Here is a 23,888-nt window from a genome sequence, read left to right on the forward strand (position 1 = left end):
AGCACTTGGGAGACTGTGTCAATTTTGAGACTAGTCTGGGCTACATAGTGAGACTGTGTCTCAGAATAACAGAAACATCTTCTCACATGAATAACAACAGAAAAGTTACAGGATATATAATTCCATCTCCTATTTCTACACATTTTCTCCTGATTTACTACTACTTTGCTGTCTTTTTCTTATCCTCTGACATTTTAGCGGTTCACTCTAATGTTACATTTTCAAGAGGAAGACAAAGTAACTTTTTAATGATTAAAGATTTGAGAACCATGTATATAGTTCTCAGTATACAATGGGAATAAATTTTGTTCTAATTTCTTTTATTAAAGCAAAAGCTAGTTAATTGTTAGGAATCTTAAAATGTTTGATTTTAGAGGCGGGTGTAGTGGCTTACTCTCACAGTATCTGGTAGGCTGAGCTAGGAAGGCCACCATAAATTTGAGTTCATCCTTGGCGGCATCATGAGTTTCAGGTTTACTTTAGCTAGTTTTGCTTTCCCATCACCTCCAGAAAGACAAAAATTAATTCTAAGTGAAAAATACCTGAAAGGTCAGTGTGGGGTCTCCCCTAAAATAATTTCAATATTTGTACTTAGCTTTTGGCATAATTTGTGATGAAATAGAATTACTAATTAATATTGCAAATTCTTTATCTCCTCCCATAGATCACATTCCAATTTATAGGAACATTTTCTACTCTGGTGCCTTTAGTAGATTGTTCATCTGTACTGCAAGAAAGAAATGACCTCACAGAAGTAAGGATGCTCTCTGGCTATAAAAGGCTTAACCGAAATGTGTTATTACCATATATGCATAGTAATCTTTGCTTCTTCAAGAGCAGTTTTGGATAGGTTCTAGGAAGTACAGTTACTAAAAGGACAGGGAGGCTGGGTGCAGTGGTGCACACTAGTGCACATTCCCAGGGCTCAGAAAGCTGAGAACCTGTATTACATATCAAGATCCTGTCTCAAAAATTGAATAAAAATCATAAATAAAAAAATGGTACTTGTGTTTGCCTATTATACACGAGGATCTGGGGTCAGTCCCCATCACAAATGAAAAATTTGGTTTTGTTTTTATTTTTTTTTAACTACAATTACTATTCTGTGAGTGGGGTGGTATAGTTAGGAGCCATGTTGTCTCTGGTGGTGAAAGAGCTGTGGTACCTATCCTAGATAGTGTGGTAAGCAAGGCTTACCTAATAGCTGGCATCTGCTGGTATATTTCAGTTTGTTGTCAGTTTTACAAGGTTTGTTCAGCATAGGTGGTGCTGTCTTGTTTTTCCATCCATCACTGCTTAAAATAACCTTCCCCAGGACTAGTGGCATTTAGTATGGAGGTTTTCTTCATTGCTATGGTTCTTCAAGAACTGTTAAGAAGCACAGAATAACTGAAGCTTCACTAAAAAGAAAACCATTTAAATGTCTTACAAATCAGAAATGCCCAATAGTCTTAGAAATTATAGATAAGAACTGGACACTTGGACCAGTAAGCTACATCAGCAGGAAAAGGCACTTACTGAGCAAGCCTAGTGACCTGAGTTTGATCCCTAGAACCCATGTAAAGATGGAAGGTGAAAAGTGACTCTGCAAAGTTATCCTCTGACTTCAACATGTGTGTCAAATGCACATGTATCCACGACTAAAAAAAATTTTTTTGAATACCACTGAAACTAAAATTAGAGCCTTTAACCACACAAAACAACATGCCAATTAATCTGGGAGGCTGAAGAAGCCCAATTCTCCATGTTCCTACTGAAAGATCCTAGATACCTCTTCATTGTGAAAATCTATCATCTAGGTACAGAGAAGTGCTGTGTATCGTTACCTGTAGGAGTCACTAAGACTTCCATAGTTTCTCAACAATGATACCTTTGAACCAAGTATTCTTTGTTATGGAAGGTTGTCTTTCCATTGTGGAATATTTAATAGTGTATTTGTCCTGCTGTACTAGATACTAGACACTAGTAGTGCCAGCCTACCCAACCCTCCATTGTGAAAGCAATATCCTGAGGTTGTCAAGTGTGGTTTCTTTTTTGTAAACATGTTGTTACTTGTATCATTTGGATGTGAAGTAGTTCAACACTGTCTTTTACAGCTTTTTGAAAATTGGGTTGATAACAAAGTTGTTGGTTGCCTTGATTCAAATAAAGCAGTGAAGTGGCTTTGAATTAGCATATGTAGTTATGGTGTTTATCACAGTATCCACACAAAAATTTACACAGGAATATTTTTTATTAGATCATAATTAAATTTCATTAGTTCAGAGGGGAAAGGTTAAATATATTTGTATTTTTTTTCTACATTGCAATGTTATAGATTGAAAAAGAACTTTGTTCAGCCACAGCTGAGTTTGAGGATTTCGTCTTACAATTTATGGACAGGTATGTTGATAACTCAGTCCTATTTTTTCTGCAGTAGCTTTAAAAGGGGGTGGGATGTGGATAGGGCTTTCCTAGAAAGTGATTTCTTTCTGTGCTGTAACTTTTTATTTATATTTTACCCAAATCTGAAGTTGATAATGTAAAGTAAAAAAAGACTTTTTGAGTCATGAAGATATTGAATAGATCTGTCTTGAATAATAATAGCAATAAAGGTTATCTGACTGTCCCCAGTTTTTTGTTTCTAAAATATGCTTTATTTGTGTTTTTTAGATGCTTTGGACTAATAGAAAGTAGCACATTGGAGCAAACAAGGGAAGAGACAGAAACTGAGAAAATGACCCACTTGGAGAGTTTGGTTGAGTTGGGTTTGTCTTCTACGTTTAGTACAATCCTCACACAGTGTTCCAAAGAAATATTTATGGTAAGAGAGCATTACTGCAAAAAGTAACTCCAGTCTTTTTATTTAGTTGATTTTTTTGCATTGAGTGTCAGCTTCTTTTAAGCCTGTGCACATTGCCAGTTATCCTTTCTACTCAGTGATGATTTTAGGAAACATTTTGGTTCTCATTGCAGAGTGTTTGCAGATACACTTGCTTCCAGAAATGATTGTGTGTGTGTGTGTGGAGGGGTAAAAAGATTCTACTTATTGCCATGCATTCTTCTCCCACAGATCGTGTGCAGCCAAGAGTGTTCTTGAAAGTTACCTACTTAGTGACTTGTATTTTGCATTTTCAAACTTTGCTTTGTTTGTTTGTTTGGTTTTCAAGACAGGGTTTCTCTGTATAATAGTAGCTGTCCTGGAACTAGTTCCTGTAGACCAGGCTGGCCTTGAACGCACAGAGATCTGCCTGCCTCTGCCTCCCTGCCTCTCGAGTGACTGCAGTTTAAAACTGAAGTGTTAGTGCATGGATTCTAATGTTTCTAAGCATAAGAGAGTTGTTAGCTAAATAATAATTGCATTAGATAAGCTTGAACAAGTGTAAGTTATTGTTGATTTCGGAATCAGTGTTAATGACTGCAGTATATAGTAAGTGTCTGTAAAGAGGATTACTAATTCTCAGTTGATGGTACAGTGTGATTAGGTGCAGTGAGTGAGTATTGGTTCTATACCCCAGACTGACCTTGCCAGTCTTTCTACCTCCTTCAAGTGCTGTGTTTATAAGGGAGCATCACCTTGCCTGACATTGACTACATTTTTTAAATTGGTAATTTAAAGTAATTAATGAGAGACGTTTTAAAAATTATGCCATCACATAATAGGAATTATATATCCTCAGTATAATAATGTTATGATGGATTAAAATTGATGTCCTAAAGTACCCATTCATCTGACAGTGACTCATAGCTATGGGTATATGGTTTTTAAAATGACTTTCTGTTTCTTTCCTTCCTTCCTTCATTTGAGATTAATCAACATTTAACATGATCATCTTGATTAAAAGCTAAGCTATACTACACCTACTAGGGATATATGAGTATAGGTTAGCTATAGTAATTAATACACACCCATTGTCCTAGCATTTGTTTTGTTTTTCAAGACAGGGTCTCACTATGTAGCTCTGGCTCTCCTGGAACTCACTATTTAGACAAGACTGCACTTGAACTCAACAGACCCTGCCTGTCTGTGCCGCCAACCCCCATGCTGGGATTAAATAATGAGCCGCCACACCTACCTTTAGTCTTAGCACTTGAGAGGAGGACATAGGAAATACAAGAATTCAGTACCATCCACAAGGCAGCATGACCACATGAGACCCTGCTTCAAGCAAAAACAGAAACACAGACAGCAGCACCAAGAGACTATAAAGAATCTAAAGAAGTGAACATAAACCATCTCTTAACAAACAAGACTTATTTCTAACTTTTGGTATTTGTTAATCCATTCCTTTATGTAGGTTAAGATTTTTTTTATATCACCGTACAATTAGACTTCTTCAAGTCTTTGGGTTTTTGTTTGTTTTGTTTATGTATGTATAGGTTTTTTTCAGGATAGGGTTTTCTGTGTAACAACCCTGGCTGGCCTTAAACTCACAGAGATCTGCCTGCCTCTGCCCCTCTTAGTGCTGGGATTACAGGCTAGCCCCTCCACTGCCTGGCATTTTGTTTTATTTTTGTGACAGGTGTTGGTTCTGCATCCCAGGCAGGCCAGCAACTTGCTGTGTATCCCAGGCTGGTCTCAATATACAATGATCCTCTTGTCTCGGTTTCTCAGTTTCTGGGATTATGCAACATGCCCCACGGTTGGCATGTTTCTATTGTTTAAAGTAGATATAACAATTTGTACTTGATACTTGTCAGAATGACAAATTTTAAGAAATAGATACCCATAAAATTTTCTGTTCTATCAAGGTGATTGCATTGCATTTGGATTCCATCTGCTGTAAATGATACATCGCATTTCTATTTCAAATCAACCATTGCTCTTCGAATGCTTTCTGTTTGTCTTTTAACTTATTCCTTCCTTACCTTGTTTTCCCACTCCCTTCTCTGTGTGCGGGTGTGTGTGCTACTGTACATGCATGTGGAGGTCAGAGGACTACACTTGACAGTCTGTTCTCTCTTTCTATAATATGAATCTAGGGATCAAACTTAAGGTAAAGATGCCAATCACCTTCACTTGAAGAGCTGTCTTGTCGGCCTTCCCAAGTGTTGTTTCAGTTAGATTCATTATAGAGACTGTTGAGCCCCGAACGGAATCAGTGCTTAACATTTTACTTCTCAGTTACTGTTGAAGTAGTTCAAGTATTATTTTCTTTAATGTTCTACAAGGTGGTTAATTTCTAAAGAATTACATTGATTTGGGTGTTTTCTTATCTTCTGTATCAACAGGTATCCCTTCAGAAGGTCTTTAACTTTTCTGTTTCTCATATATTTGAAACAAGAGTTGCAGGACGCATGGTAGCAGACATGTGCCGTGCTGCTGTAAAGGTAAGTTCTATTGTATTTTGTTTTTTGCCTTGCTTTGTAGAACAGGTTGGCCTCAGACATTCTGTCTTCCTACCCAAGTTCTTCAGTGATGGGTATGGGCTTAATTCATTATTTCGTCATAACTTGTTACTAAGACACATTGATCTTGCCAATAATAGTGCTGCTTCATATTTTGTGACTGTTGAGTATTTACCAAAAAAAAAAAAAAAACAAACAATGACACCTTATTTATACAAATACATTTTCAGTGCTGCCCGGAAGAATCCTTGAAGCTCTTTGTTCCCCACTGCTACGGTGTTATAACGCAGCTTACAATGAGTAAGTCAGAAAAAGACAAACTCATTATTCTCTCTGTGTGATTTTAGATAAAGTCTCTCTTCACTCCTAAAACTCAGTTAATATCAACATATTCTCAATTAGGTAGTATTTATGTTTTATCTATCTATCTATCTATCTATCTATCATCTATCTATCTGAAAGGTCTCTCTGTGTAGCCCTTAAAGTTCTGGAACTCACAGAAATCCATCTTCCTCTGCCTCCTGAGTACTAGGATTAAAGGTGTACACCCCTGTGTCTCTGTTTCACACATACACAAAATGTGTCATACAGGCTGGTAAGTAGCTTTGAAGTCATGCCGTATTAAATTAATATTTTTATGAAACACTTATCCAGAGCTACTTTGAAAATGTCCCTTTTTGTGAGATGTCACTTGGCAGGAATCTTAGTTAGCTTATTGATTTTCAGTTTTGATTTCTTTTTTTTCCCCTTGTTTTTTTGAAACAGGGTTTGCTGCATAGCCCTGGCTGTCCTGGAACTCACGCTGTAGACCAGGCTAGCCTCAAACTCACAGAGATCCGCCTACCTCTGCCTCACGAGTGTTGGTATTAAAGGCGTGCACTGCCACTTCCTGTTGATTTTCTTAAAAATTGATTCCATTTCCCTGTGTGTTGAGTTCACTTTTTTGAAGACCTAAGTCTCCCTGAAAGAGTTTCTGAACTATTAGGGAATATAAAATAGAAATATTTTAGCATCATATATCCATGGACTTATGACTCTTTTATGGTGCTATCTTGCCATTTTAGATGATGATGTATTGAATGAAGAAGAGCTAGACAAGGAGTTGCTGTGGAACCTTCAGCTTCTGTCTGAGGTATTGTAAGCATTTGCAAGAAAAATGTTTGCTTGCTTCTAGAGTTTAGTTTTTGTTGTTGTTGGATTGATGTTAAAGCATATGAAAAGTCAGATATTTGGGAATTTACTATTGTTGTTACTGTTATTTTGATGAGACTAGGTCTTGTTAAATTTTTACACTAGCCTGGAATTCATGGTAATTTTTCCTTCTTGGGCTCCTGAGTGCTGAAATTGTAGACATGCACCAGCAGGCCCAGGCTCTGGGAATTTCTCAGTACAGTTTTAGAAAGATAGAAATGTTTCCAGTCCAGTTTTCTGTTAAAAAAAATGAATAACCAGCTGTGCCGAGGGCACCCACTGGGAGCGAGCAAACCTTGAGCAGCTGCTGGTACCACAGCCTTTGCTACCGCCACAGCGCAGTGGGGTTCAGAGGCCCAGAAGGTGGTGACCGAGGATAACATCTACCGCGGCTTTTTGCCTTCTCTCTACCCTGGGAGGGTATTTGGTCATGTCGTTCTTGTTGCTTAAATACCGAACGTTGTTGGACCAGAGAAAGAAACAGCAATTCCTCAGTAGGCACATCTCTCACCACGGAGGTGCTGGAGAACACAATGGAACTGATATGTTGGAACTGGACTGCCATATCACAAAAGATGTACAAGTTGTAGTGTCACATGATGCAAATCTGAAGAGGTCAACTGGGATCAGTGTAAATGTCTCTGACCTCAAACACTGTAAGCTCCCACCTTACCATTTCAGAGAGTATGCAAGTGTGAAGGAAAAGATAACTGCATTCCATTGCTGAAGGAGGTGTTTGAGGCTTTTCCTGAGACCCCCATTAACATCGACATCAAAGTCAACCACAGTGTGCTGATTAAGAAGGCTTCAGAATTGGTGAAGCAGTATAAGAGAGAGCACCTAACTGTGGGGCAGTGCCAGCTCTGCAATTGTAGAAAAGTGCTACAAAGAGAACTCAGATATTACTACACTCTTAAGCCTACAGCGTGTTCTGCTCATCCTTGGCCTTTTCTTCACTGGCCTCTTGCCCTTTGTGCCCATTCGAGAACAGTTTTTTGAAATTCCAATGCCTTCTATCATACTGAAGCTGAAAGAGCCACACACTATGTGCAAAGGTTGGAAGTTTCTCATCTGGCTTTCTGGTACCTTAATAGTGTGGAAAGCTCTATTCGACCACCTCACTGCCTGGGGCATCCAAGTATATGTTTGCATGAGTACAAAAGAACATTTGATTTGAGAGCAGCTGGAATGATGACAGACTACCCAACAAAGCTGAAGGATTTCTTAAATTATTTTTCAGCATAGAAAAGGTCCTCAGAATTATTCGAAGGCAACATGACATGAAAAGATCTGAGGAAAGGTGTGTCAGCATTGTTTTTTCCTGAGACATCCCAAATGGTAGAAAGGGTTAACCAGTCAAGTTTTCATTACCTCATTTTAAAGCCTATGTGGGAATGTAGAAACTTCTCTATACTGTATATTTTTTTGCAACAATATTGCACATTTTATATTGGTAACTTGTTATGAGGTGTAAGTAAATTACTCACTGATCAAGATGACTGTATGTGATGCAGTATTCTATTGTAAATCTAAAATCAAAGACTAAGGCCAAATTGGGCATTAGCCATCAACTACAGTAGAAGAAGATTATTGAGCTGGACTTGGTGATGCATTCAAATCCCAACACTTGGAAGGCTGATGAGTTCAAGGCCAGCCTGGGCTACATAGTGCTCCCTGACTTTAAATTTAAAAAAAAAAAAAGAAGAAGAAGAAGAAGAAGAATTGGGTTAATTAGCATTTTAAAGTCTATTTTCTTGAGTTCTTTATATATTTTGGAGATCAGACCTTTGTCTGTTACGGGGTTGGTAAAGATCTTCTCCCAGTCAGTGGGTTGCCTTTTTGTCTTAGTGACAGTGTCCCATGAGCAAGGAAGTCAAGACCGTCAAGACCGTGAGGGGGGCACCCACCCACTGAGACAGTGGGGCTGATCTAATGGGAGCTCACCAAGGCCAGCTGGACTGGGACTGAAAAAGCCTGGGATAAAACCGGACTCTCTGAATATAGTGGACAATGAGGGCTGCTGAGAAGCCAAGGACAATGGCACTGGGTTTTGATCCTACTGCATGTACTGGCTTTGTGGGAGCCTAGCCTGTTTGGATGCTCACCTTCCTAGACCTGGATGGAGGGGGGAGGACCTTGGACTGCCCACAGGGCAGGGAACCCTGACTGCTCTTTGGATTGGAGAGGGAGGGGAGGGGAGGGAAGGGGAGGGTGGGGAGTGGAGAGAGGGAGAAGGAAAAGGGAGGCAGGGAGGAGGCGGAAATTTTTAATAAAAATAAAATAAAATAAACAGCAAAAGAGAAAACAAAAATTAAAAAAAATAAAATAAAAACAATTATATCATGAAAAAAAAGAAGAAAATTATCGAAGGCCTTTACAGCCTCTTTGAATTGTCTAGTCATGTTGAGGTGCATTTTAGTTAAAGGGAAATGCAGTGGAAGAAGAGCCCTACAGTAGAGGTTTAATAGTTGACCAGGTGTGTGCTGTTGATAGAGGGCAAGCCCAAGTAAACAGCTCATTACTCAAACAGAAATCACCTCTGTGGGCTGAAACAGACTTCACAGTTGCAGTTCTTAATGGGGACGCTCTGAGTGCAATCTTTTCAGGTGTTAGTGCTGCTGTGTCTATTTTTTAATGCCTTCAAAAATGGACTTTTTAATTGTAAATTAAGAGAAGATCCATTTAGTCATGTTTTTATGTTTCCTCTAAAGAAATACACGATTCTTACCTTTCGGGCTTGACTTGACTGTTTGAACCTCCATCTCGATTGTGATACCACAGTCCCAGTAAAGGTTAAGGCGGTGGGAGCCCAGCCCCCTTGCAGGTGTTTTTAATGTGAGCCACCTGATCTCAATCTTCAGGAGCTCAGTCTGCTGAGGATCAGAAGCCGGCAGGCTTAGCCACATTAGGCCTTCTGCTACTTTCTGGTGGGGCTTCATGCAGACCTGTTTCTTACCTGTGTGACTGATTCTCATGATCTCAAATTGAGATATAACTAAAATATAGACTAGTGAACGTCTTTTGCCTAAATTATGTCTCTCGTGTGGGATTTGCCACAGATAGCTGTGAAGGATGGCCTTACTCTCTCATCTATTGCTTTGTTGTTTAAACTGTAATAAAGTTTTCCAAGAATAATAAAACAAAACAAAAAAGGAATAACCTATTACTTAGGATATTATCAAAGATTTGGAATTTTTATTTATGTTATATTTTGGATTTTTGTTTGTGTGTTTGTTTTGTTTTTCAAGACACGGTTTCTCTGAATAACAGCCCTGGCTGTTCTGGAACTCAGTTTGTAGACCAGGCTGGCCTCAAACTCACAGAAACCCACCTGCCTCTGCCCCCTGAGTGCTGGGATTAAAGTCATGAGCCACCATGCCCAGCTCACGGTTTTTGTTTTTTTGTGGGGACTCGGGTTTGTCACTATATAACCCAGGCTGGCCTCAGACTTACAAAGATCTGCCTGGCTCTGCCTCTAGAGTGCTGGAGTTGAAGATCTGTACCAACATGCCTAACTCTTAGAAAATCTTTACCAGTCAAGCTTGCATTTTATTTATGAGTTAGTTTAGAAAGTTAAAAACGTATTTTGTTTTCTTTAAAGGTATATGGATTCTTTTGAAAAAGATGATACTTTGGCATGTAAAAACGTAGGTGTTTTGATTTTAAAAAAGTTAATAATTAAGGTATAGTTAAAATGACATTTTTGAAATTATTCAAAGTCATTTACAGAAATTTTTTTTTAAGCACTGTAATGTCAAATACTGAACCTTGAATTGATTATTGGTTCTAGATGTAAAACCAAATTTGTTTTTGAGTTTTTATTTCTTTTTTGAGGAAAGGGTTTCTCTGCATAGCCCTGGCTGTCCTGGAACCACCACTGCCCAGCTGCCTTCAAGCATTTTTTCTGTCTTTTCAGATTACTCGTGTAGATGGGAAGAAGTTGCTTCTGTATAAGGAGCAACTTGTGAAGATTCTCCAGCGAACCCTACACCTCACCTGTAAGCAGGGCTACACACTGTCTTGCAATCTTCTGCATCATCTTCTTCGTTCTACCACACTAATCTACCCCACAGAATACTGCAGTGTGCCGGGTGGCTTTAACAAGCCTCCTTCTGAATACTTCCCTATCAAGGCAAGCATTTTCAATCATTTTGGATTAAAGAATAAATATATTGGGTTATTTTTAAAAAATAATTCAGAGGTATTGTTTCTTCCTGCTGTGTATAAAAATGTCACATCTTTTCAGGTAGTTTTATTTATTTATTGAGTGTGGGTATTTTGTTTGTTTGTGTCTGTGAGCCATATATGTGTCCACTGCCCCCAAATGATAGAAGAGAGAACATCAGATCCCCTGGACCTGGAGTTGCAGAGTTGTGAGTCACCACATAGGTCTGAAATCAAACTGCTGTGGTCTGGGAGAGAATTCAGTGTCCCAGTTCTTTTTATTAAAATACATTGCTTACAACTTATTGGAGGGCTAGAGAATTGGCTCAAAGGTTAAGAGCACTGGCGGCTGCTCTTCCAGAGTTCTTGAGTTCAATTCCCAGCAACTTATGGTGGCTCCCAACCATCTATAATAATATCTGGTGCTCTGTTCTGGTATGCAGGGATACATGTAGGCAGAATGCTACATACATATACATACATGCATACAAACAAACAAATACAGAACAAAAAAACCCTGTTATTGGAATTATTAGACTCATTCATTTTAACATGTCATGAAGCTAAAACTACCCTCTTTTCCTGCTACATGGCCTGGGCTGGACTTGATGTTGTGATCGTCCTGTACTAGCCTCTCCTGTGCTGTGATGTATAGCTGCTGTGTGCCAACATACTTGAATGGTTTTCTGCTTTTCTGCCATGGCTGGGCCGTATCTCACCTCATTAGTTATACATTATCTCAGGCCTAAACTAGCTACCTTCATATGAACTTCCTTTCTCTTCTGCAAGAAATGCATATTAAGTGGCTTTTAGGGAGACATTTTTCAGGGGTATAATAATAATAAAGGAGTAATGATATTGTCATGAGTCTTTTTTGCATGTATCAACGTATTATTTCTAGGTCTGATTTTAAATTTATAAATGTTGTGTATACATGTGTCTCTCCAACTTTACAACTTAGTGAAAAGCTTCTCTTTCCTAGGACTGGGGTAAGCCTGGAGATTTATGGAATCTGGGGATCCAGTGGCATGTTCCTTCTTCAGAGGAAGTTTCTTTCGCCTTCTATTTGTTAGACTCCTTTCTTCAGCCTGAGCTCATCAAACTCCAGTGTTGTGGGGATGGAGAACTTGAAATGTCTAGGTTAGTTTTCTTTAGTAGTATCTTTCAAACTTTAATACCTGCCCCAACCTCTATGTCTGATGTATATGTTTACTTTTTTTTTTTAAATCTTTTTTTAAAGATTTATTTTATTTTATGTGTATGAGTGTTTTGCTTGCATGTGTATGCCTGGTAGTCACAGACATCACAAGTCTTTGGATCCTGAGCCACAATGTGGATGCTGGGAACTGAACCTAGGTCCACTGCAAGAGAAACGAATACACTTAACCTCTTAGCCAACTCTCCAGCTCTTTTTTTTTTTTTTTCTTTTTTTTTTTTTTTTTTTTTTTTTGGTTTTTTCGAGACAAGGTTTCTCTGTGGTTTTGGAGCCTGTCCTGGAACTAGCTCTGTAGACCAGGCTGGTCTCGAACTCACAGAGATCCGCCTGCCTCTGCCTCCCGAGTGCTGGGATTACAGGCGTGCGCCACCACCACCCGGCCCAACTCTCCAGCTCTATGATTCATAACATATTCAGTGTTTGTTTTGAAAATATACATTAAATGCACTGAGAAAAATTTATCAATGTTGAAACAGGTTTTTGTGTTTTTGGTTGTATAAGGTTTGTTTTTGTTTTTTTGAGACAGGGTTTCTTATAGTCAAGGCTGGTCAAAGATGACCCTGAACATCTGGTCTTCCTGCCTCTACTTCCCAAGTGCTGGGATTATAATCATGTTCCACCATTCCCAGGTTATACAGTGCTTGGGATCAAACCCAGGACATCATGCTAGACAGTCACTGGGTTGATCATCTTAGTCCCATCAAAACATTTTTGGTTTTTGGTATTGTTTATATTTTCTTTTTTTTTTTCTTTTTTGTTTTATTTTGAGACAGATTCTCACCATGTAGACTATGCTGGAACTCAAGAGATCCGCCTATCTCTGCCTCCCAAGAGCTGGGAGTAAACATATGCACCCACCACACTAAGCCCACCTACCCATGTTAAATACTAAAACTAATTCCCATCTTACCCTCCCAGTTTTTGACAGAAACACTTCTACTTAGCGATTTCACTTGCTTATTTTGGAAAGTATAGGTAAGGTATACCCTTTTCAAAGGAAAGACCTTTATCTGTCTACTGAACATTAAACTTATTAAGTAGCTCTCATTGTTGACATTGAGTTTACTTAACTGAGATTTTCTTTCTTTTCCATAGGAATTTAATAAGAAATAGTTATTATTGAATCATTAGACTTTTATATTTTGAAGTAGTTTTGAAGATTCCTAAAATAATAACAAGAGATTTAGTGTGTTTCAAGTCTGCTAAACTTCTTTTTGGAAGCAAATGTGTGTGCAGCTAGATTTTTCTTTTTTCCTTCTTCCTCCTTCTCCTCCTTCTTCCTCCTCCCTCCTCCTTTTTCCCCCCCAATTCCATGTTTGAAATTTGAAGTAAGATAGACATTCTTGGTATTGTTTCTTGTTAGTGGTAGTTATTTTTGTATTTAATTAATTAAATTAAAATTTGCTTCTCAGAGTGCAGTTAGTCAGTACATGTTACTAATTATTTAAAACCTGTTTAAGAAGGCCTAATATCAGCAATAAATATATTTGTTGTGTTACTCAGTGATAAGCCAGTACTTATTGTGCCCATGACCATTAGATAAAGTTTTGTTCTTCTCCCTAGATTCTAGATTTTCTAGAACTCTTGTTAAAAATGACTTAGGAATCTTCTAAAATAAAATAATATGTTTTGTGTTGTATAGAGATGATATTCTACAGAGTCTGACTATAGTACACAGCTGCTTGATTGGCTCAGGGAACCTCCTACCTCCATTGAAAGGAGAGCCAGTTACTAACTTGTAAGTAAAGAACAAACCTACCTGTTTTGCTCTTTTGCCATTTAACATATTTTAAGTTTACCTACTTCATGGGCTATTCTTAATGTTGTTTCTAAATTGTTTGATCTTCTATATTTGTAGCTCTTAGGGCAAAAACACCTAAGGTATAATTTAGTTCTATGAAATTCTTAAAGGCTTTATACAGATCTTCATATGGTAGCAAAATAGAGTATCTTCAGATGTTAATACATTTAAAAGTAATAGCTGGGAGGTAATTTAGGATTCTTACTTTTCTTTTTAAAAAGCGAGCAAACAAATAAAACAAACCCTATTTTGCCAGTGGTCCGCATTGACTTAGGATCCTGCAGATGAGTGTTAATATTGCTCTTCAGTCCATCATGTAGAATGTTTAATCCGATGCTGGCACTGCCACCCTGGCTACACAATATGGAGATGCCATGACATGATACCATGCATGAGCTTGGCATGAATAGGTCAGCAGCCGGATATTAACTCGGTGTTCTGAATCCCCAGCATCTGTCTCATTGCTGAGAAAGCTAATGAAGACCACACAGGAGTAGATAGCTGCCCTTAAAAATTAGGAATAGAAGAAATTATTTGCTGATTTTTTTTTTCAATTCAATCATAAAAGACTGAGGTAAGAATAGTTTAAACAGGACATGACCATATTTTGTATAGTCATTTGGAGTTATACTTTCCAAAACATAATTGCCTCTTATTTTACCCTAAAAACATTTATCACTGAACTTTAAAGTGTTAAGTTTAAAAGTAGTAGTGTCATTTTAGGTCAGAAAATCTGTTTTAAATTTGTTTAAGATCTCGCTAAGTCTTTTAAAAAATTAGATCTTTACCCATATAGTTTATAGTCTATACAAGAATAATTTTACTAATATTTTTGTTAAGAAAGATCGATTTTCAAATATATTTTAAAATAAGAGCCCTTTGAGCCTTTTCTCTTTAATGATCTTTATCCTGTACCATATTGTAAAAAATCCCTGTATAGCACACACAATGCTATTTCATGCTTACCAAATTGGATGTCAGTAGAGCTCTACAAAAAGTGTTACTAGGGAGACTTGTGACATTTAATGCAATAGTTTGTCTTAAGAGCTCAAACGTGTCTTACAGTGGTTGGGATGCAGTAGTAAGTGGGCAGTTGAGGAGACTCATGTGTTAGCCTTGCAGTTCATCTCGGCCTGTAGCTCTGCCATGTATACTGTCGGAATAAATTGAGGCATGCATGTCTTCATCTTTCTTCCTGAGATTTTCTGTTTGGTTGGTTGGTTGCTTGTTTTTGTTTGAGATTGAGGTCTCCTTTTGTAACTCTGGCTAAGCCTGAAACTCACGTCAGTGCTTCTATCTTAAGCCTCCAGAGTATTGGGATTGCAGGTGCGAGCCACCAAGCCTAAGTTTTCTCTTTTGAAGTAAACTTTCATCATGACAAAAGTTCCGGATTCAGTGGCTCACATATGTAATCACATATATATTGGAGAGGCTGAAGTAGGAGAATTGCAAGTTTGAGGTCAGCCTGGGCGCATAGCAAGATTTTGTTTTACCCTTTCTTTCCTCAAGAAAAATTCCTATGCTTGTTTATTAGAATGTCATTTTGATTTTTATATAATGATATGCCTTATCTGATAAAATGCATATATTAATAAATATATAATACAATAACAGCACTATTTAAGTTCTAAAATTGACACTGAGTTCTATTCATGGGGTTTCCACCAGAAATATGTTAGACTGAAAAGTTTTATGCTTCAGATTTTTCAGATTTAGCCAGGTATGGCGGCTCGTACCTTTAATTGTAGCACTCTGGAAGCTGAGGTAGGAGGTTGGAAAATTTGAGGCTGGCCATAGTGAGACTTTGTCTCAGAAAAAGAAAAATGGGGGTAGGTGGAGGCAGAAACCTTCACTTTTAGAGTAAAAATTTAATGGAAAATATGAAATCATAAGAAACACATTGAATATAAATGTGTTTTAAAGTCATTGAGCAATTTACATCTTAAAACACGGGTTCAGTATCTGCACGGACTAATAACTGCGTTATGTAGAGTTAGAAGCAAGCAACCATCTCTTTGATTTAAATTGCCAAGCAGAAACTTAAATTTTTTTACTTTATTTTCTTATTTTATATGTGTGGGCATCAGATCTTCATGGAACTGGAGTTACAGACAGCCTTGAGCGATCGTGTATGTGGGTGCTGGGTTCAAGCCCAGGTCCTCCTGAAAAGCAGCTAGTGCTCTTACCTACTAAGTGGGATTTTTTTTTCCTTAAATACACTTTCTGTTGGCTTTGAAGTAGTTCTTAACAGGATCTTCCAGTGATAACTTGTATTGTCTTTATCCAAAAATGGGAAGAACAACTTCATGTTTTTTTTCCTGTGTGCACCATTTTCACTTTCATTACAGAAGGTGAACGAATCCAAAACTAATAAAATAGCCTTTGAAATTTCTAAAATATTTGTTCTCTTATATATTTATAGTAAAAGAGTTAAATTTCCAAATTAAATTGAGTGGGAAAAAAAAGTTAAGTCAGTGGCTACATCCTGTGACACAGTGGCACACTGGGTGTGGAGTGACCAGGATTCTCAGGGATTGTCAGCAGACCAAAGCCAGGAGAGAAGAACTGAGGTAGAGTCTTAGTCTGTAGGGAGAGAGTGGAGTAATGCAATGCCTCAGGTGTCTGTAATACCTCTTGTTAGCTTTACTAAGTTAAATTTACTTGTACAAGGCATTCATGTTCTAAAACACCAGATCAATTTTGCAATTATTAGCAATTCAAGCATTGTTTTTTAATTTGTACTTAAACTTTTCATCCAAGATTTGCTTATATAAAACATTTCATATTCGGTTACACTCAGAGTCAGATTACTCAGTACCAGGTTTGCTCTCTGTATTTGTTAGCAATATAGGACAAATACCTCTGGAAAACTGTGATGGAAAGCAATAAACTTACTTGACTTCTCTGTAGCTATGTTTCTAATGGAGTTTACTTGATGATCTTAACTTCACTATTGGGGAAATGGTTACTTAACACAAAACTATTTCTTATGCTATTCAGTGAATGACAGACAAATACAAAAAGCTAAATCTAAAGAATAGAAGTAAATGATGGATCAATGTAGGTCACTAAATACCTGTAATCACCATAAACCTTCACATGGCAAAATATAGATACAATAAACAGTCCTCGGAGGTAATTAAGGCTAAAAACTTGTCACTTTAATACAATTTAAAACTGTGAATTTTAGCAGTTCTGCTCATTGCCATGCATTGCTGAATGAATCTTAGAATGGAATCTCTCTGCTCTGTTCCTGGGACTTTAAGAGAGGCTCTACTTCTGCAGTAGTTAATGCATACAGTTCACCCTGTAGAGTGAAAATTGGAGTAGGTCTTTCCATTGTCACATAGGAACCTTGGACATTTGCCTTTAATCCTGAAATCCTCAGTTTTCTCCTTTTTAGTCCACTTTTTGTTAAGATCTTTTAGGTCTAATCAGCTATTAGTGGATGCAGAAACTAACATCTAAAACAGGGTTACTCAAGGTAGAGGAGTCACCATTTTCATCTCAGAATACTTCTTTACTTCGTTCCCCTTTCCTCTGCTCTTACATCACAGTCAAATCATTCTTTGAGATCTCAGCTTTTACTAACTATCCACTCAAGAAAATTCTTACCGTCTAAACTTGAGACCATTTCATTGATGTGTGAAAGGATGTGTTGTGTATACAATGAGGGGCAGGGCTAGCTAACCTCTCTTGGCACCTCCAGGAAACTACCCAGCACTGCTGGGGAAGCTGCACACAGAACAGGAAACAGTTACTACTCCACGGTGAGTAACCCTGTTTTCTCCTTATTTCGCCTTCTGATTGTTTTCATTGTGTGTCAGACATGAAAATCTATTCTCACAGTTACTTTTAAATCTCCAATGTGTAAAGTTTCTCTTAGCAGCCCTCTGATCACATGGTAGCATAAATAGAGGAGCTTTTCAGTTTTGTTATTTTTATTTTCAGCTGTTATTGATGCAGATAGCTGGGTACACAGAAATGGCCAACTGTCTCTTGTGAAACACATGTGCATTAAGTGGGGAAAGCCTGCCAGTGGCTTGATTTCAGGAGGGGGTGGGGTTCTTGGGAAGGCAAGATGTTCTTTTACATGTACACTAGAAGATTGTATATAATATTGTTTATTCCTATTTCATGACAATTGATCTAATCTTTGTACATACCTGACTTGGACTGTATATTTTGCTTTTACGTTTTTGTCATTTCTTCCCGTTTCTAGCATCCTCTGTTTTTCCACCAGTGATTATTGTTATTGTTCTAGTGCTACCTAAAAGCATGCCATCTAATGGTACAGATAATGTGACAGTGCCTCCAGATTCTAAGATGTTTGTTACAGTTGGGTGGCCTGGTCTAGGAACAGTGGAGATGGTTTTACTTCATTATTATTACATATGTATGACTGCTTACAGTATGTTTTGTTGGAGTTATTTTTCAGAATTGTGTTTCATTAAGACAAATAATATATGGAACTTAAATTATAGATTTTGCTGCTATTGCTTTTGTTTGTTTTGTTTACTTAGCCCAGGCTGGCCTCAAATTTGAGAAGATCCTCCTACCTCAGCTTCCTGAGTATATAGGCATATACTACCACATATGACTATATATATATATACTTGTTAAGACACATTTACTGTAAAATATGTCAAACCAATTAGAGTTTAATTTGTGATAGGCAGAAAGATAAAATTTAAGTTGATTCTTAGATAAGTGAATGTAAAAAGGAATTCTGGGTAACAAAATGTTTAAATTTAGTTCAGTACCATATATCTGAATAACATGAAAGTTGTACATTAATTTTTGTTTCAAAATAGAAAAAGAATAGATCATTTTGAAGTTTAATATTTTAAAATTTTATGCAAGGTAGGTTTTCTTTTTCACTATTTGATATTAGCTAGCAGACTACAAAACAATGCTAAATGATAAAAAAGAAAGCAGTTCAGAATTGACACATAGATTTAAGAAGTTAGCTTTAGGCTTTTCTGATGATACTTGTTTTCAAATGGGTGATGTTAGAAGAGCTAAAAATGCATATAATGAAACACTCCAGACTATCAAGTAAATTCCTTCATGTGTGCGGTATATGCATTGTATGTGTCTGTGTATAGGGGTACATACTTGGAAACCATAGGTTGTTATTGCATGTCTTTCCCTGTTGTTCTCCACCTTACTTTTTAAGACATGGTTTCTCTCTATGCCTGGGCTTGCTGCTTTGTCTAGAATGGCTGGCCAGTGAGCCCCAGAGGTTCAGTTTTATCCTTCTTCTCAGCACTGTGCCACCACAGGTGCTGGAGTCTGAACTCATAGCCTGGTGCTTATGCAGCAGGTATGTTATTGATGGTGCTGTCTCTGCATCCCTTTGATATTATTTTTGATGCAGTAAAAATTCTGGGAAATCAATAACTATGGAAGTTATTTTTAATCTTATTAAGGCAATGTGACTGACTGAAGCACTTAGTATTATATGGTAGTGAGCATGAGTTGAGTAATGAGTAAAGCCGTATTTTTGCTTTAGACAACTCGTAGATTTGTATCAGCAGGGAAGAGATTTCTGTTCTCGTATATCAGCTATGACAAACCCTTCCCTGTGCTCTACCAAGAAGGTGATGATAGCTCCTTTCCCTTTTCATTGTACTTTTCTATTTAGTACTGAGAGCTAATTTCAGTAGAGACTTGAAATTTATTGATAAGAGGTCTTATTCTTTACTGACTTTGCGTTTCGGATACATATTTATTTCTGCTCATAAGAAGTTAACAAGATGCTGAAATTTGTAAGTTTTGCCACAGGTTGAAACTCTATAGCAAGAAAGCAAACTTTGAGAAAATCTCAGAAAAGCAAATTAGCATTTTATGCTATAAAATATTAATGAATTTTAAAGTACATTAGTGAAAAAAAAACATTCCTTGTTTATACTCTGTAGGTTTGGTCCTGAGATTTGCTGTCTTAGGTACTGAATTATGGTGAGCAGCATAGCTGAGAAACTGGAGCTTCAGTCCTCTGAAGTCATTTGCTTTGTCAGGATTTATTAAGTCAGACATTATGACGGAAATAATGCTTTAAATTTAGCTGCTTTGTGGGGTACCCTTGGGGATATGTTGAATAAAAGTGGTGTTTCCTTCCCCATTATGTGTTGTAAGCTCATTAGTGCTAGGTAATAACTGTAGTTTCTGTTTATTATAAAGTAGCCCTGGGTTGGGTTTGTTCACTGGCTCCTTTGCCTTTGTATTCATGTTCCACCTCTTAGGAGGTGTCTTCTCTTTACTAGAATAGCCATTGGGCCAGGTCTTGTAGTTTGAAATTTTGAAAATTGAGATAGACTCCCATTGAAGATATACATACGTACACACACACATATATATGCATGTGTATATATATATATATTGAGATGTATAAATTCATAGTCTCCCATAAGATGTGTTCTTGTAAATCTATAGGTAATGCTCAGCCATTTGTTGAATTTAACTAGCTTGGTCTGACTGTACTGATGTATTTTGTTTGGGCAGATTTTGGGGGTTTTTAAGACAGTTTTACTTTTTTAATTCAGGTTGGCCTAAAGCTTGCTATGTAGCCCTATCCTGGCCTTGAATTCACCCTAATCTTCATGCCTCAGCCTCCAGAGTACTGGGATTACAGGCATGAGCCACCATGCCTAGCTTGTGACTGATCTTTGAGATTTAGTGTTCTACGTAACGATTTAGAAATGTCATTTGACTACCGTGTTAGGAAAGGTCCATTTTGCTGGTTTAAAGAGAAAGAGCTGTTGCTTATAGCTCTTATTTCTTATAGAGAACCATGTGTGCTATTAGATGCTTCAGCAATAAAAGTTGACAAACTTTAAAGTATAATTATATAATTATGAAGCTGAATTTTCTTTGTGAAGATGAATAAATTCTTATCAGTGAATATAAGCTTTTCCACTTGAATATTCAGTTAACAATATATGTTCATTGAGAGATGATTTTTTTCCCCTTGAAAAAAGGAACTAAAGGAACATTTTCTTTAAGTTAGTTGCTAAGTTACTATGCTTCTTAATGAAACAGCAGCATTAACCTTCAGAAATGTAAAGAATTAAAGTACTGGAGAATAGAAATCTATTATAAGTGCATTACCTTTGTTTTAATTTAAACATTGTAACAATGAGGTTTTTTTCCTTTGACCTTTTGTTTTGATATTATTAATAAATGAAGCTCTCTTGTTTTTAAACAGGGTACCAAGTATGGTGTCCTTAGAGGAAACAAAATTGTATACTGGACTGGAACATGGTATGTGAATACTAACTGAAGTAAGTCTGTAGAAGCTATCTGTAACAATTAGAATTGAGTCATTTTATATTTATGGTTCTTAGATTTTTTGTAGTGTATAAAACATACTCATCATGCAACAATCATTTTCTTTTTCTTTGGGAAACTAGATGTTTATTTTTTTTCTGAGACAGGGTCTCATTATGTAGCCCAGAGTGTCCTTAGACTTGGAGATCTGCCTCTGGCTTTATGAACTATTATTATTATTATTATTTTTTTTTTTTGGTTTTTCGAGACAGGGTTTCCCTGTGGTTTTGGAGCCTGTCCTGGAACTAGCTCTTGTAAACCAGGCTGGTCTCGAACTCACAGAGATCCACCTGCCTCTGCCTCCCGAGTGCTGGGATTAAAGGTGTGCGCCACCACCGCCCGGCTGAACTATTATTTAAAGAATTGCCAATAAATAACAGAGATTGACTCCATAAATTTAATTACTTTCTGTGTTCAGATGTAAGCTTTGCTACTATGTAACATTCATTTAAGTTTTAATTTAATTTTATTTTATTTTTAGCTTAAAAGGATAGTTGTTGGTTTTTGTATGTATGTGTACTTTCCATGGTCACAGGACAAGATGTCAGAGTGAATTTTCTTTACACTGTGTTGATTCTGGGGCTCAAGCTCAGACTATCACTAGAAAGATCTTTATCAGCTAAGCCATCTCACCAGCCATGTTTTTAATTCTTATAGGGTGAAACATTAATGTGAATGGGGAATATTGTAGCCTTTATATTTGATGGTCTTAGTAGAGTTTCATCGAGTGAATTTAATTCAATTTAGTTTTTTTGATGTGGTGCTGGAAGATCATACCCAGAGACATAAGCAGGATAGATAAGGGTTCTCCCACTAAGAGATACCCTGACCCTTACTGTATTAGTGTTTTGTGAGACAATGGGGATGTTGCTCGTTGATAGAACATATACTTACATACATGCCTGAGACTCAGGGTTATTTCCCAGCAACACCCTCCCCCCCAACTATATCGTATACTAATTTAAAGTTCAAAATGTAACCTTAATAGAAACTCTTACTGATGTATTAATAATAGAATTAGTTTTGTACGTCAGTTTCTAAGCTATAACTCCTGGATTTGGGTTACCCGTAAATTTAGAGAATTCCAAGCCTTTGTGGTTTCTAATTAGCAGCTTGGGACTTTGAAATGTTCACAACAGTGTTTTTTTTCTCTCCCCTCTCCCACTTTATAAAGAAGTATACATTCATTTTTATTTTATGTGTATGGTTGTTTTCTGGATGTATGTGTATCACGTTCCCATGGAGGACAGATTCCCTGAGATGCCATGTGGGTGCTGATAACTGAACCCACATTCTCTGTTATAGCAGCAAGTGCTTTTAACCCTGAGCCATCTCTCCCCCACCTTCCTGACAAAATATTTCCTAAGTAATTGTTTTATTTTGGCTATTTGAGACCAATCTCATGTAGCCACATCTTGTCTTCAACTCCTGTATCCTCTTTCCTCTTCTTCCCAAACTCTGGGCTTATAGATGTGCATCCCCATGCCCAGATATGTTTGTCTGTTTGTTCATTTACAGAGTTATTGGAGAAAGGGTCTTGCTTTGTAGACCAGTCTAGTCTCGAACCATCTGCTATTCTGATCTTATTCTCTGAGGTGCTAATGTTACAGGTGTGTGCCTCGATGCCCTGCTTAACTTGGACCTTTGAAACGCAGAGGTTTTGAATGTTAGCTGGGTCATACTTAGCATCTAATTTAACTATGTTAAAGGCAAAGCCATTTGTCCTCCAATTTACCTTTTAAGAAGAATCTTAGGATAAGCTGTTAAAAACTGGAATGTCTAAAATGCCTTTTCATTATTATTATTTATTTATTTATTTTTTAAAAAATAGATCTATCCAGAGAGAACCACCGAGAAACAATTGCTAGTGTCATACGGAAACTTCTTAGTAAGTATATATGCTTGTAACTTGCTCTGTATTTCTAAGCTTTAAAATAGCAGCCTATGGCAGGTGTGCTTTTACTTAACTTTTTTTAGAAATAGGGAGAATATTAGCTTACTCCCCCACCCCCATTTTATGAAGTAGATTTGGGTTTGTATAGTAATTTAAGGTGTTAGCTAAATTTTTTCTTCTCCTATTTTAGACCACATACTTGATAATTCTGAAGATGATACCAAATCATTGTTTCTCATCATAAAGGTAGAATTCCATAATTATTAATATACACAGTTCCATAATTATTAATATGCTTGGACTTTACTAATGACTTCTGAATAAATGTTGAAATTCTTTGACACAGATTATTGGAGACCTTCTGCAATTCCAAGGATCTCATAAACATGAATTTGACTCCCGATGGAAAAGCTTTAACTTAGTAAAGAAATCAATGGAAAATCGGGTCAGTATTTCCACCTGAAATTCTGAAATATTGTTTTTGCAAAGATGTATAATAGTCCTGATTTGAGGATTATTGTTTATAGAGGAAATTTGCTCTATAAGTAAAAGTAGTAGCTTTAAAAATATTGCATGAAACCAATGGGTTTTTTTTTTGCTATAGGATTCTTATTATATAATAATAAAGCATTGACTTTTAAAGACAAAATGAAGATGAAAAGCATGATACAGATCCTAAGTGGGGGATTGTATTTACTTGCTAGGAATATTGCTTAATTGTAGAGCGCTTTTTAAGTTAAAAGTGTTTATTTTTGTGATAACATCCATTACTCTCCTCTGTATGGATATATAGGGATTTGCTTCCTGGAACTAGCTCTTGTAGACCAGGCTGACAGAGATCCCCCCTGCCTCTGCCTCCCGAGTTCTGGGATTAAAGGTGGGCACCTCCACTGTCTGGCTGATTTTTGGTTTTTCGTTTGTTTGTTTGTTTGTTTGTTTAAGGGAAAAAAGTCACAAGCATGAAT

General features: G+C 37.1%; 1 protein-coding gene and 1 pseudogene across 1 annotated transcript in view; both read left to right on the top strand.

Moving 5' to 3' along the window:
• The window catches only part of Psme4 (proteasome activator subunit 4), a 108,462-nt gene that overhangs the window by 41,297 nt on the left and 43,277 nt on the right, over positions 1–23,888 (top strand). Inside the window, exons 12-24 of the mRNA XM_041668888.1 lie at positions 665–754; positions 2,318–2,382; positions 2,653–2,803; positions 5,212–5,310; positions 5,559–5,628; positions 6,393–6,460; positions 10,436–10,651; positions 11,666–11,823; positions 13,542–13,637; positions 20,908–20,963; positions 22,861–22,917; positions 23,114–23,169; positions 23,270–23,368. Coding sequence (XP_041524822.1) covers positions 665–754; positions 2,318–2,382; positions 2,653–2,803; positions 5,212–5,310; positions 5,559–5,628; positions 6,393–6,460; positions 10,436–10,651; positions 11,666–11,823; positions 13,542–13,637; positions 20,908–20,963; positions 22,861–22,917; positions 23,114–23,169; positions 23,270–23,368 — 1,281 coding nt within the window. The remainder of the gene's footprint in view (positions 1–664; positions 755–2,317; positions 2,383–2,652; positions 2,804–5,211; positions 5,311–5,558; positions 5,629–6,392; positions 6,461–10,435; positions 10,652–11,665; positions 11,824–13,541; positions 13,638–20,907; positions 20,964–22,860; positions 22,918–23,113; positions 23,170–23,269; positions 23,369–23,888) is intronic.
• Positions 6,681–7,764, top strand: LOC121459540 (annotated as a pseudogene).

The sequence above is a fragment of the Microtus oregoni genome, unplaced genomic scaffold (genome assembly GCF_018167655.1).
Source record: "Microtus oregoni isolate MIOR12 unplaced genomic scaffold, Mior012 000019F_ref0000042, whole genome shotgun sequence".
Taxonomy (NCBI): domain Eukaryota; kingdom Metazoa; phylum Chordata; class Mammalia; order Rodentia; family Cricetidae; genus Microtus; species Microtus oregoni.